The following is a 13,403-nucleotide window of genomic DNA, read 5'->3' as shown; positions in this document are numbered from 1 at the left end:
TATGTAGTAAGTACCCTGCTGGTTCATGACCTTGTGGTTTGTAGGGTCAGTCCATGGTAGCAGTAACCCTGAACAGGTGCCCTTTTTTGTAACCGATATTATTTACTCCTATCACCCCTGTCCAATCGTTTCTACGTCTCCTCCTTCTTCTGCTCATTTTTACAGTTTCTTGAGTTTGTCTCCACATTAATCACCACACAACTTACCTCTAAAAAGTAAATTGAAATGCCCTTCAAATAAAATAGCAAACTCTGTAGAACTTCCCTCCCTCCCTCCCTCTTTTCTAATTTAAAGGTGGCTTTTATTTCCTTGTTGTAATTTTGTATCAGATTTTCAAATCCGTTCTTTAATGAATGTATCACTTTGAAATGAGAAAAAAAGTTTTAAAAATTAATACCCTTTTAATGAAAATAATAATCAAATATTATTGAGCTCTTTTTCATCCCCTTAATGCTTGCTGTATTAAGGCAGGCAGGAAGAATTATGTAGGATCAGAAACCTGCAATTTAATTGTGGGATGCTCCTTTCTTACACTGGGCTCTGAATGCAGAGAGCAAATTCAGCCAAATGTCTGTTGCCACTCTTCCTGTTGCATGGAATGCTTTAAAGCTCGACTATCTTCTTGTCTTCTCAGTGACCAGGACCAGTGTTCTTTTTTTTGGCTGTGTTGGTTCTTTGTTGCTGCGTGCAGGCTTTCTCTAGTTGAGGTGATGAGGAGAGCGGGGGCTACTCTTCATTGTGGTGTGTGGGCTTCTCATTGCGGTGGCTTCTCTTGTTGCAGAGCATGGGCTCTAGGCGTGCAGGCTCAGCAGTTGTGGCTTGCGGCTCTAGAGCGCAGGCTCATAAGTTGTGGAGCATAGGCTTAGTTGCTCCGCGGTGTGTGGGATCTTCCAGTACCAGGACTCGAAGCTGTGTCCCCTGCATTGGCAGGCAGATTCTTAGCCACTGCGTCACCAGGGAAGCCCAGTACCAGTGTTCTTCATTCCTTTGTGGAGTCCGTATTTCCACCTAGCATCACTTTTCTTCTCCCTGAGGGACGTCCTTTATATCACCAGGTCTGCTGGTGACGAATTCTTTCAGCTTTGTTTATCTAAACAAGTCTTTGTTTCACCTTTGAGTTTTTAAAATATATTTTCTCTTTGTATAGGATTCTAGGTTGACAGGTTTTTTTTTCCATTTAGAACTTTTCCCAGATTTTTTTTCTAATTTTAGGCTCATGGATGTGCATGAACATAAGGACATTGACACAGATGAATTAAGGAAATTAGGAAGTGCTATAATATAAATATCAATATTGTTTATTTTCTGCTTAAGTTAATGATAAGCGTTGTAAAATTTCTATTGAAAACCAGAAGCCCAAAACCATTTGTATGAGTTCTCCCATCCGTTACTTTTTTGAGAAAATGTCTTTTTGGCTTTGGGTTAGAAATTATAGATCTTTGAGTCCAGAACCTTTTGTCTAGTTATTTTATGGTTATTCACATATGCATCTTTAATAAAGAACAAGGGACTGTAATGCCTCAGTCTAGAGGAAAACTTTTTAGACTATTTCCACAGTCACTGTAAAATGCCATCATCAGTTGTCAAATAAACATGTGCTAAATTTAGAGAACATTTTAGAGTTATAAATGTAATACATGTTCATGGTTGAAATTTTGGAAAATGTAGAAGAATGTAAAGAAGAAAATAAAAGTCTCATGTAATCCCACCATGTAGAATTGACCACTCTTAAAATCCTGCTGGTGAATTTTCTTCCAGAGTTTTTTCTGTGCATATGCCTTTGTTTACTTACTTAACAAAGATTAAAATCAGTGAATATATAGCTTTATGGGGTTTTGTACATTTTATTCATCAAGATAATATTTGTTGAGTGCTTACTATATGTCAGGCAATATGCTGTGCTCTTTATATTTTGTATCTTATTTAATCCCTCTAATAGCTCTGAGTAAATACATAAAATTATTGTTATTTCTGTTTTAGATATAAGGAACAGTGGCTCCTCTTATATAGTCACAGCAAATAAGTGGCAGAGCCTGGCTATGAGCTTTCTCTTATTCCTTGTGTCTGTGGGCTTCTTTTAGCTGATCTTTCCCATTTTATCCTTATCCTGGTCCCAAGATTATTCTTCTGCAACTGTCACTCTGTTTGTGCAGCGCTTTTGAATAACAGCATATAGTTGATCTACATTTTTTGCCAGTCATAACCCAGGATCTTGTTGACATTGGATACCAGTGTTATTTCTTAAGTACCTACTCTCTACTTTACTCAGGAAAAGTACATTATTGTCTTTGTTAGTTTCCTTCCCCAACCTCCTTGCACATCTGAGTCAAAATAATAACTACTAAAACTACAGTATATTAAGGCTGTATGATATGTCAATTACTGCCCTAATCCTTTTACATACGATTTTCTTTTTTTTTTTTTGGCGGTACGCGGGCCTCTCACTGTTGTGGCCTCTCCCATTGCGGAGCACAGGCTCCGGACGCGCAGGCTCAGCGGCCACACGGCTCATGGGCCCTCCGCTCCGCGGCATGTGGGATCTTCCCGGACCGGGGCACGAACCCATGTCCCCTGCATCGGCAGGCGGACTCTCAACCACTGCGCCACCAGGGAAGCCCTTACATACGATTTTTGCTGATCTTTACAACCAGCATACGTGGTAGTTATAGTAGACCTTCTCTAAACTAAGGATTAATTGTTTCAGGAATTCATAGTTGAAGAAACTTAAGGTTTTATAGAAAACTGTGGCGTGAGGTAAATGAGTGAAAGCATATAGATAAACTTTTGCTGAAATAAAACAATCAAAATGCATTGTAAAGAAAGAGACTATCAATTACACATTTTAAAATTTTGCTATAATAGGTATAGTATCCTTAATTTACATTTAATATTTTGCATGCTACATACATTTAAATAGGATATCCCTTTCTAACCCCCATCCAGCATCAGGAAAATGGTTGTAAGTTTGTTCTACCTTATTGGTAGTGGTGTGCATTTTAAGTGGCATTTTTTTCCCCAACCCATCATCTTTTCTTCAAATACTCATTGCTTTTCTGGTTTTGTAAATTTGGAGTTGTTTACTACCAAGGTCTGGGACTCTATAGCTCAAGCCATCCATCTCTCTTATTCATTCTTAACTTTCACTATGCTTGCAAGATAGGAGGCTAGGTCTGGGTTTACTTTACCTCAGATTTCTTTCTCTCTTTCCAAGGCTCCTTTGCAGAAACTTTCACTCCCAGTCTGCCATCTACTTTCTCCTTCTTTTCTTTTTCTATCTTTCAGCAATTCCTTTCTGTGTTTCTCTACATCACACAAATTTAACAATATTAACAACATAGAGATGAGGAAACAGCAGTCGGGACTTCTTTTAGATTATCAGTAAGTGAAAGCTTGCTTTGGGATTGAAATTTAGATCTGAGTGTTCCAAGGTTCACGTTTTTTTCTTACTGCCACATTTCCTTTCATCCTCTTCACCCTACCCAGAATCATATTTTTCTCAACATTTTATTACCTTCTACTTCAAGGCTAAGCTTAGTATCCAGTTCCTCAATGAAACCATTTAACTGCCATTAGTTGAGCCCAGCTGAACTCTTGGCCTCTGTACCCTTAAATGTAATAGACTGTAGCACATGCATTTGTGTTTGTTTTTCATCATGTTATGTGTATGGTGTATCCCTGGATTCATTGTTAAATCTATCTATCTATCTATCTATCTATCTACATATATAACTGAATCACTTGGCTATACACCTGGAACTAACACAGTATTGTAAATCAACCAGAGTTCAATTTAAAAATGCAAAAAAATTTAAAAAGGAGTATCAAACAATATCTGGTAGCATCAACATTACGTGGGGGTATAAAATATAAGATCTAGAAGAGGTTCAAGAATTTTAAAAATCGTTAGGCTTGGATAAGCAGATAATTCCTCAAAGAGAAGAGCTGGGCCTTTAGGAGAAGGCTTTTGAGAGGGTAGAGAAGGGATTTTTGGCAAATATTTTGTAAAAGGTACAAAAGCACAAATGTGAACAGTCTTTTCAGGGTATGGCTTATCTTAGAGCTTTTAGTTATGTGAGGATGTTGTTGGATAAAATATGAAAAATGTTGAGATGATATTAGGGATTGATGGTAATGTGATATTTGGTTAGATAAATAAAGGGAGACTTAACAGTGTTTATAGAATAGAAGGCTTAACATTGTTAAGAAGTCAGATGTCCCCATATTTATCTGTAGGTTCAAAGAAATACAATAAAAATCTCAGGAGACTTCTTTTTTTTGGTAGAAATTGACTAGCTGGTTCCAAAATGCATATGGGAATGCAAAGGACCTAGAATAACAATTCTGAAAAAGAATAAAGTTAGAGGACTAACCTTACCTTTCTCAAGACTTACTACAAAACTTCTGTAACCAAGGCCATGTGATATTGGTATAAAAATAGAAACAGAGATCAGGGAAGTAGAATAGAAAGTAAGGAAAGGATTGAGACACATATAGTCAGGTGATTTTCAGTAAAAGTGCCATGATAGGGCTTCCCTGGTGGCGCAGTGGTTGGGAGTCCGCCTGCCGATGCGGGGGACGCGGGTTCGTGCCCCGGTTCGGGAGGATCTCGCGTGCCGTGGAGCGGCTGGGCCCGTGGGCCATGGCCGCTGGGCCTGTGTGTCTGGAGCCTGTGCTCTGCGGCAGGAGAGGCCACGGCATTGAGAGGCCCACGTACCGCAAAAAAAAAAAGTGCCATGATAATTCAGTGGTAAAATGTACAATCAATAAATAGTCCTACAAGAATTAGATATCCAATATTCTGTAATAACCTAAATGGGAAAAGAATTTGAAAAAGGATAGATATAGATTCAGTATATAACTGAATCACTTCACTGTATACCTGAAACTAACACAACATTGTTAATCAACTATACTCCAATATAGAATAAAAATTAAAAAAGAATTAGATATCCATATGGAAAAACAAAAAATCTGAACCACAAACCTTACCTCACCCCATATACAAATTAACTCAAAATTAATCATAGGTCTAGACATAAGAGTTCAAACCATGAAATCTCTTAAGAGAATACGTAGGTGAAAATCTTTGTGTCCTACCATTAAGTAAAGATTTTTGAGACAGGACTCAAAGCATGGACCATCAAAGAAAAAACTGATAAACTGAACATTATTAAAGTCAAAACTTTTGTTCTTTGAGAGGCACAGTTATGAAATGATAAAAGGAAGCTATATAGACAAGAAGAAAATATTTGTTAAACATTCATGTGAGGACTTGTGTCAAGAATATGAAGAACACTTACAACTGAATAACAAAAAGAACCACAACTCAATTTTTAAAATACAGATGAAAGATTTGAATGGTTATTTTGAAGAGAAAAATATATGAATGGTCAATAGCATATGAAAAAATGGTCAACATCATTCGTCAGTAGAGAATACAGATTAAAACTGCAGTGAGATACCACATCTACTAGAATGGCTAAAGATAAGAATGCTGACAATATAAAATGTTAGCAAGGATGTGGAGAAATGGAACACTCCTACATAGCTTGTGGGAACAAAAAATTTTTCAGCCACTTAGGAAAACAGTTTGGCAGTTCTTTTAAAGTTTAACGTATACTTAACCTTTCAAGCCAGCAATTCTACTTGTTGGTATTTTCCGAGAAATGAAAATGTATGTCTACATAAAGACTTATATGTGAATGGCAACTTTATTCATAATAGACAAAATTGAAAAACAAATGTCTATCCTGTGCTTTACTCCATAGCTTCTGAATGAGAATTTTGGAGGAGTGCAACTTGAGGAATCTTTAATTTTCAAAATTGCTCCATTCTTCCATTGCAGTTAGGCAGTTTGGGAACTAGTGCCCTAGACTATCCTATCCAGCATGGTATGGCCACTGCTAGCTCATACTGTACTTTTGTGCAAATTTGAAAAATATATCTCTCCCCTCCTCCCTCCTAGGCACTAATCTACTTTCTGTCTGTAGAGATTTGCTTCTTCTGGACATTTAATGTAAATGTAATCATATAACATGTGATCTTTTGTGATGACTTTTTTCACTAGTATAGTATTTTCAAGGTTCATTCATGTTGTAGCACCTATCAAATTTCATTTCATCTTATTGCCAAATAATATTCCATTGAATGCGTATGCCACATTTTGGTTATTCTGGCACCAGTTGATGGATATTTGGATTGTTTTTACTTTTTGGCTATCTTGAATAATGTTGCTTTGAGCATTCACGTACAAATGTTGTGTGGCCATGATTTCATTTCTCTTGAGTATGTAGTTAGGAGTGGAATTTCTGAGTCGTATGGTAACGCTAGGTTTAACCTTTTGGAGAACTGCTGGATGGTTTTCCAAAGCAACTGCATCATGTTATATTGCTACCAGTAATTTATGTGGGTTATAGTTTCTCCACATCTCATGAAAACTTGTAATCTGTCTTTTTTTTTTAATTGAAGTATAGTTGATTTACAATATTATAGTAGTTTCAGGTGTACAACATAGTGAATCAATATTTTTATAGGTTATGCTCCATTTAAAGTTACAATCTGTCTTTTTAAAAAAATTTTATTTTACACTGGAGTATAGTTGATTAACAATTTTGTGTTTAGTTTCGGGTACTACCTTTCTTTTGATCATAACCATCTTAGTAGGTGTGAAGAGGGGTCTTATTTTAGTTTTGATTTATATTCCCCTGATGGCTAATGATGTTGAGCACCTTCTTCATATGCTTATTTGCCTTTTGTGAAACTTCTTTGGAGAAATACCTATTCAGATCCTTTGCTCACTTTTTGAAATTGAGGTATAATTGACATATAACATTATATTAGTTTCAGGTGTACAACATAATGATTTGATATTTGTATACACTGTGAAATGATCACCACAATAAGTCTAGTTAACATTCCATCACCAAATGTAGTTACAAAATTTTTTTTCTTTTTTTTTCTTGTGATGAGGACTTTTAAGATCTACTCTCTTGGCAGCTTTCAAATAGGCACTACAATATTATTAACTATAGTCACAATTCTGTACATTACATCCCCATGACGTATTTATTTTATAGCTGGAAGTTTGTATCATTTAACCCCCATCACCCAGTCTGCCCATCCCCTATCCCCTACTCTCTGGCAACCACCAATCTGTTCTCTGTATCTGTGAGCTGGTGGGTTTTCTTGTTTTGTTTGTTTGTTTTGTTTTTTAGATTCCATATGTAAGTGAGATCATATGGTATTGAATACTTTTCTTTGACTTATTTTTAAGTTGGGTTGTTTGTCTTTTTATTATTGGTTTGTAACTGTTCTTTATAATATTCTAGATACCAGCCCCATATAAGATATATGATATTTAAAGTTTTTATTCCAATCTATGAGTTACTGCAAATTAAAACCATGATAAATATCATTAGATACGTATTAGAATGGCCAAAATCTAAAATGCTATCAACATGAACGCTGATGAGAATGTGAAGTAAAAGGAGCTCTCATTCGTAATTTTGTGCTGTTATCATTTCAAACTGTACAAATGGCAAATGGCTTCTTAACTGTCTCATGATTTCAGTCTCTCTCTTCACTGTCCTTCTCTTCCTTTACCCCTAATAGAGAAACATATTAGCAGTTCTCAAATATATGAAGAGCTATCATGGAGAAAGGAATTGACTCGTTCTATGTAACTCTGGTAGTAGAAGAACTACACTCTTTTCTTCTAAATTATATTTTGAGTAAGTCCTTCAAAGCTCAGTAAGTTTTGGGCTTCCCTGGTGGCACAGTGGTTGAGAGTCCGCCTGCCGATGCAGGGGACACGGGTTCGTGCCCCAGTCCGGGAAGATCCCACATGCCGCGGAGCAGCTGGGCCCGTGAGCCATGGCCACTGAGCCTGCGCGTCCGGAGCCTGTGCTCCACAACGGGAGAGGCCACAGCAGTGAGAGGCCCGCATACCGCAAAAAAAAAAAAAAAGTTTTGTCAAAATGCAGCACATTTTATAGCATCTTTCTGGCCCCACATGGTATAAACCAAGGTAAATAAAAATCGCTTCTTTAAACCTTCCTCAGCTTTCTCCACACGCTCAAGTTTTGATCTTCATTATGTTCCTTCATATTCTAAAACAGGCTGATACTTTTGGACTAAATTGCTATTCATTCTCTTGAAAAACAGAAATTCATTCCATTACCTTACCTACTCATTTTTTTTTCTATCGCATTGCTGTTAGCATAGTCTTAATTACTCATTTTAAATTTAACTCATAGTCTGCCTAACCACCTTCTAGAAGCAACCTTCACTCCTAGATAGAAAGTTGATAATAATCACCTATCATACACAAGCAATTTAACAGACTAACAAATACAATTTTCTACAGCCACATGCACTATTTTTACATATTCTTAAAGTGCAAGAATAAACACGTTCATTAACATGATGCAAAGTTATATTAACTTTGTAACATTTTAACATAAGGAGAGTTGTATATATTAAAAGCTTTATGACCAAGGTTTTGGAAATAACTAAGAATCTTGGAAATCATGTTTTAAGCTGACACTCTATAAAACATAATTACCATTGATATAAAAGTTTGTTAGTATTATGATTCAGTTTAGTTGAGCACAATTTTATATTTTTTATGCTTTTTAAACTTTATGTAGAGGTACTTAATTTATCTGATCAGTATTTGTATCAGAATTTTAGGAAGTTCAGATTAACTGGTCTCTTCAGAAAAATACAAACCCACACCTTTACAAAATCATGGAGAAAACATAGATAGGTATTTTAAACCAAAATTATTTAGTTAGTCTTATTTGTCCAAAGACTCACTTTTATTACATGAACTTGGTCTCTTATATGAAAATACTTCTGAACTTCTAGCAGAATCTCCAAGAAGGATTTTTTTCTTAAACGTCTAGTACATTTAAACTCTCATTAGATACTAAAATATAAGATTTATGAAAGTGCTTATTATTCTCTATGAACCAATTAGATTTTCGCTCCTTTAATTTAAGAGGCTTTATAATTTAGTTTATTAATACCCTTCTAAGTTAGGAACATACTTCATACGCACACAGTGAGATCATGGGTTCTCTCAATTACAGCAGCACAGAGAATTTGTAGCCTCAGTTCTGCAACTTCAGAAACAGGTTAAGTAATCCAAGAAACAAAAAACTCACTAGTCAAGATTCAAAGGGCTTTTTGCTTTCTAGTGTTCATGAATTTTTTTTAATGAAATAGTTTGAGATCACAAATAGACAAAGAAATTAAAGGATAGCAACTCAAATTCTTTATCTTCTCTTACATGGGAGATAACAGATCCCCATAATCCCATTAGAAGTCTCAAATGGTCAGATTATGAAATTACACTCCCAGTCATTTCTTCTACCAGTGGGGAATTATTTATTGTTGTTGTTGTTGTTGATGTCGCTGTTACCTAGTACAAACTAGGTCCAGAACCAACATGGCCAAGGACCAAGAAAAAAAAAGTCAAAAGTACTGAATTAGAAAAAAACATGATAGCAAAGATAAAGTTCTGTTGCTGCGTTAGACTAACTCTGGGGACAAAACAAAAGTCCATGAATGCATTTCTGTGGTAACACAATTGAATTAGTTTTGTGAATCCACTCTGGCCTCTTATGGAAACTCCAAAGCTATTATAGGCTAATATTCAGAGTTTAGCAGATGACTCATAAATATAAAACGTACATGTATCAGACTTTATTCAACTCACTAATTAATGAGAGAACCAGTGAGATGGTAAGTGTGGTTCAAAGAACATTTTAGGAGTAGGTGTTTACATGCAAGTTAATAAAGTAATGTTAGAATAACATTGCTAAGATAGATACAAAGCCAGTTAATATTCTACAGGGAAATAAACCATGACCTATGGGATTATCTTTAATAACAGAAGAAAAGTATCTGATTTTATTTAGGACAAAAGTCTACAAATTAACGTTCTACTTTAGTATGTCTCAGACTTTTAATCAATTTTAAAAACAGTAGATCAATTAAAATACATTCCCCCAAATTATCCTTGGTTGGGCCTGTTTAATAATGTATGTACATGACATTGAAACAACATACTGCCTCTCCTTTGGTTTTTATTTCCAAGCTTTAAATAACTTTTCTTAATACATAGCAACAGCATGTGATATATACAACATCTGCTCAAGATAATTATAGTAGCAATTAATTTTTATTGATGGGAAGAATCAATATGATAAAGATTCAGTTTTTCCCAAACTAATCTTAGAAATCAGTATAATTTTATTAAAACTCCAAAAAATGTTTTTAGAGAATTTGGCAAGTAAATCCAAAACAAACTATGAAAAGAAAAAGCCCAAGAAGAGCTCAGAAAATTTTGAAGACAATGAACTAGGTAAAGGGAATTACCCTATGAAATGTCAAAACTAATTATGAAACAATGTAAGTGTGCAAAAATAGACAGTCAAGTAGAAACCACATTGACGCACATTTGAAACCTGACAGGGGCAGCACTGCAACTCAGTGGATAAAAAGTGGACTATTAAATGTTGTTAACCCAATTGTTTATATACTTGGAAAAAATAAGAAGATTGTTAACACATATCATAATAAAAAATTATTTACAGGTGGATAACTAAAAATGCAGAAAAGCAAAATTTAAGACCTTTAAAAGAAAATATAGAATGTTTTTATAACCTTGAGGCAGAAAGGGATTCCTTAAACAAAACACAAAAACTACCTAATATAAAGCCAAAATTTTAAATATGATTATATTTTTAAAAACTGTTCTTCTTAAAACCACCATTTCCCTCAAAAATGTGAAAAGGTGACCTACAGATTGGGCCAAAGATATTTGCAACATATTTAATTAAGAAAGTGTTGGTATACAAGATAAAGACATCTTATATAAATCTATGAGAAAAAACACTCAACAAAGATTGGTAAAAGGTTCTAACAGTTTTCAGAAGGGGACATTATGACTCATAAACTTACGAAAAAACATTGAACCGCACTATAATCGGGGAAATGCAATTAAAATCACATGATACCTTTTTACAATTATAAGTTTGGTGGTATTTAAAGGGTCTGAATATACCAAGTATTGGTGAGGGTGTGGAGAGACTCAGAACCTCTCTACAGTGCTGTTGGGAATTTGCACTGGTATAAGCATTTTGAACTGAAATGAGTCTGTTTGCCAAAGTTGAAAATGCCTGTGTTCTTTGACTCAGAAATTCTGTTTCTAGCTATATATCCTGGAGAAACTCACACATGTACGTAAGGAGACATATGAAATTAGTTATTACATCAGTATTCATAATAGCTAAAATTCAAAACAATACAGTGCCCATTTGTAAAATAATGGATGAATATATTTTAGAATATTCATGAAAGATAATACTATATGCTTGTTAAACTAGGTTATCACTTACCGACTTCTGAATTAAGTTGGCTTCCTATTTAGACCTACCAGAACAGAGAATAAAAATACTGCCAATCCAAAAAATAAATTAATTAATTTAATTAAATTAAGTAAAATAAAATGAACTAGCTAGAATTGTATTTATAACCATGGATAAATCTCATATATCATGTTGAGTGAAGAAAACTAAATTGTAGAAAGAGAGGTATATTTCATAACGTTTGAAAACTGCAGATGTACACATATTGTGCCTCTTCACGTGTATGTATTATTTATATTTCAAAGCATCAGTAGAAAGGCTAAGCATCAAAATTAAGGATAGTTACTCCTGTAGAAGCAGAGAAGGGAATAGAATTGAAGACAAATAATAAAGGGGCTTTGGCTTTTTTGTAATATTGTTTTTAGAAAAAAGTCTGACTCAAATATTGCAGTGCCGGGATTTGATAAAGTTGGGTGTTGGGTACATGAGTGTTTATTATCTAATTCCCTCTGCATTTCTCCATGATTGAAATACTTCATTTTGAGGAATAAAAAATGGTATATATAAAACATGTATATAACTTTAAAGGCATTATATGATAAACTACAATAATACTATATATAGCTCCTAGACATAAATAAATATACATACACACACACATACACTCATGTATTTCTGTTTTTCAAAATAATTTTTCTGTTTTTCAAAATAATTTTTAAAAAACATTAAGCTTTTGACTAAGATCTGGAACTTGGAGACAAATTTTGAATCAATAAGAGTATCTTGAAAATCAGTTTTGTCAACTCATTTATTGGGAATGGTAATATATTATCGGAAAAACTAATTGTGGGTAATTTTTTCCCTCTTCCCAAAGAATACAAGTCAATGACCAGATTGTGGAAGTGGATGGAATCAGCTTGGTGGGTGTCACACAGAATTTTGCTGCAACAGTTCTCAGAAACACCAAGGGCAATGTCAGGTATGTGGCTTGAGACGTACAATTGGGTTACTTGATATTTTGTTGAATTTTAGTTTTCTCTCTAACTGTACCTATAATTACAGGAAGAATTTTATCTAAATACTAAAAACTTGCCTTTAGTTTAAAATTTTTCCTTCTTTATTGTAATTAGTTCATAAATGTAATTTAAAACTAAAAATTATAGTATTCTAGAAAGACACAAAGATATGAAGTGTACAGTGTGAATCAATATGGTTAATTACCAAGCTATGTTAGTTTGTCTTATTGCTAACATAGCAGTATTTTCTAGGAAGATAGAATTTCTCAATAAATATGAATTTAGACTCCAAATCCTTTCAATAAAACCAGTTACACAGTAAATTGAAATGATGATACATATATCCAATGATACATGTTACTAGACAAGCAGGCTGAATGATAAATCATTAACCTTAAAAGGTTAATAAATGCATTTTCAAATCTCTTTATTGTTTTAAAGAATCAGGAAGGACTAATCTTTGGTAAACTATAACTTTTCCAACTTAATAGGACAGAGGGTACATTATTTTGGACCTTAAATTTATATCCAACCCTGGGGTCCTGAAATTTGTAGCTTGGAAAACAAATAAAGTAGTCCTGAGCCAACTAAGGTCAAGGTTTGAAATCCATTTTATTTGGTCGCAGGGTACTTATTTTTTAATATAGTATTGCTTATGCCTTATACTTTTCCATAAATCCTATAAAGGAACACATAAGAGGACATTATTTACTGTGTGTAGTTATGAAAGTGTTTTAGTGTTATCATCATCAAAATGAAACTGCCAAATATTCTGAAAATATCGATTAGTTAATATTGCTATAAAGAGAGTAACATTAAGATTTTATTGCAGCATATATATATATATATATATATATATATTTATTTATTTATTTATTTTTTTTTTTTTGCGGTACGTGGGCCTCTCACTGTTGTGGCCTCTCCCTTTGCGGAGCACAGGCTCTGAATGCCCAGGTTCAGAGGCCATGGCTCACGGGCCTAGCCGCTCCACGGCACATGGGATCTTCCCGGA

At 34.5% G+C, this 13,403-nt stretch overlaps 1 protein-coding gene across 4 annotated transcripts in view; it reads left to right on the top strand.

Moving 5' to 3' along the window:
• PPP1R9A (protein phosphatase 1 regulatory subunit 9A) overlaps positions 1 to 13,403 on the top strand; it is a 311,948-nt gene that overhangs the window by 185,084 nt on the left and 113,461 nt on the right. For all 4 annotated transcript variants that reach the window (XM_065883481.1, XM_065883482.1, XM_065883479.1 and 1 more), the window contains one exon: positions 12,250 to 12,354. In XM_065883481.1, coding sequence (XP_065739553.1) covers positions 12,250 to 12,354 — 105 coding nt within the window. The remainder of the gene's footprint in view (positions 1 to 12,249; positions 12,355 to 13,403) is intronic.

This window comes from Phocoena phocoena, chromosome 9 (assembly GCF_963924675.1).
Source record: "Phocoena phocoena chromosome 9, mPhoPho1.1, whole genome shotgun sequence".
NCBI lineage: Eukaryota > Metazoa > Chordata > Mammalia > Artiodactyla > Phocoenidae > Phocoena > Phocoena phocoena.
Note: the sequence above shows the minus strand (reverse complement) of the source record. Positions and strands in the feature narration are given on the sequence as shown.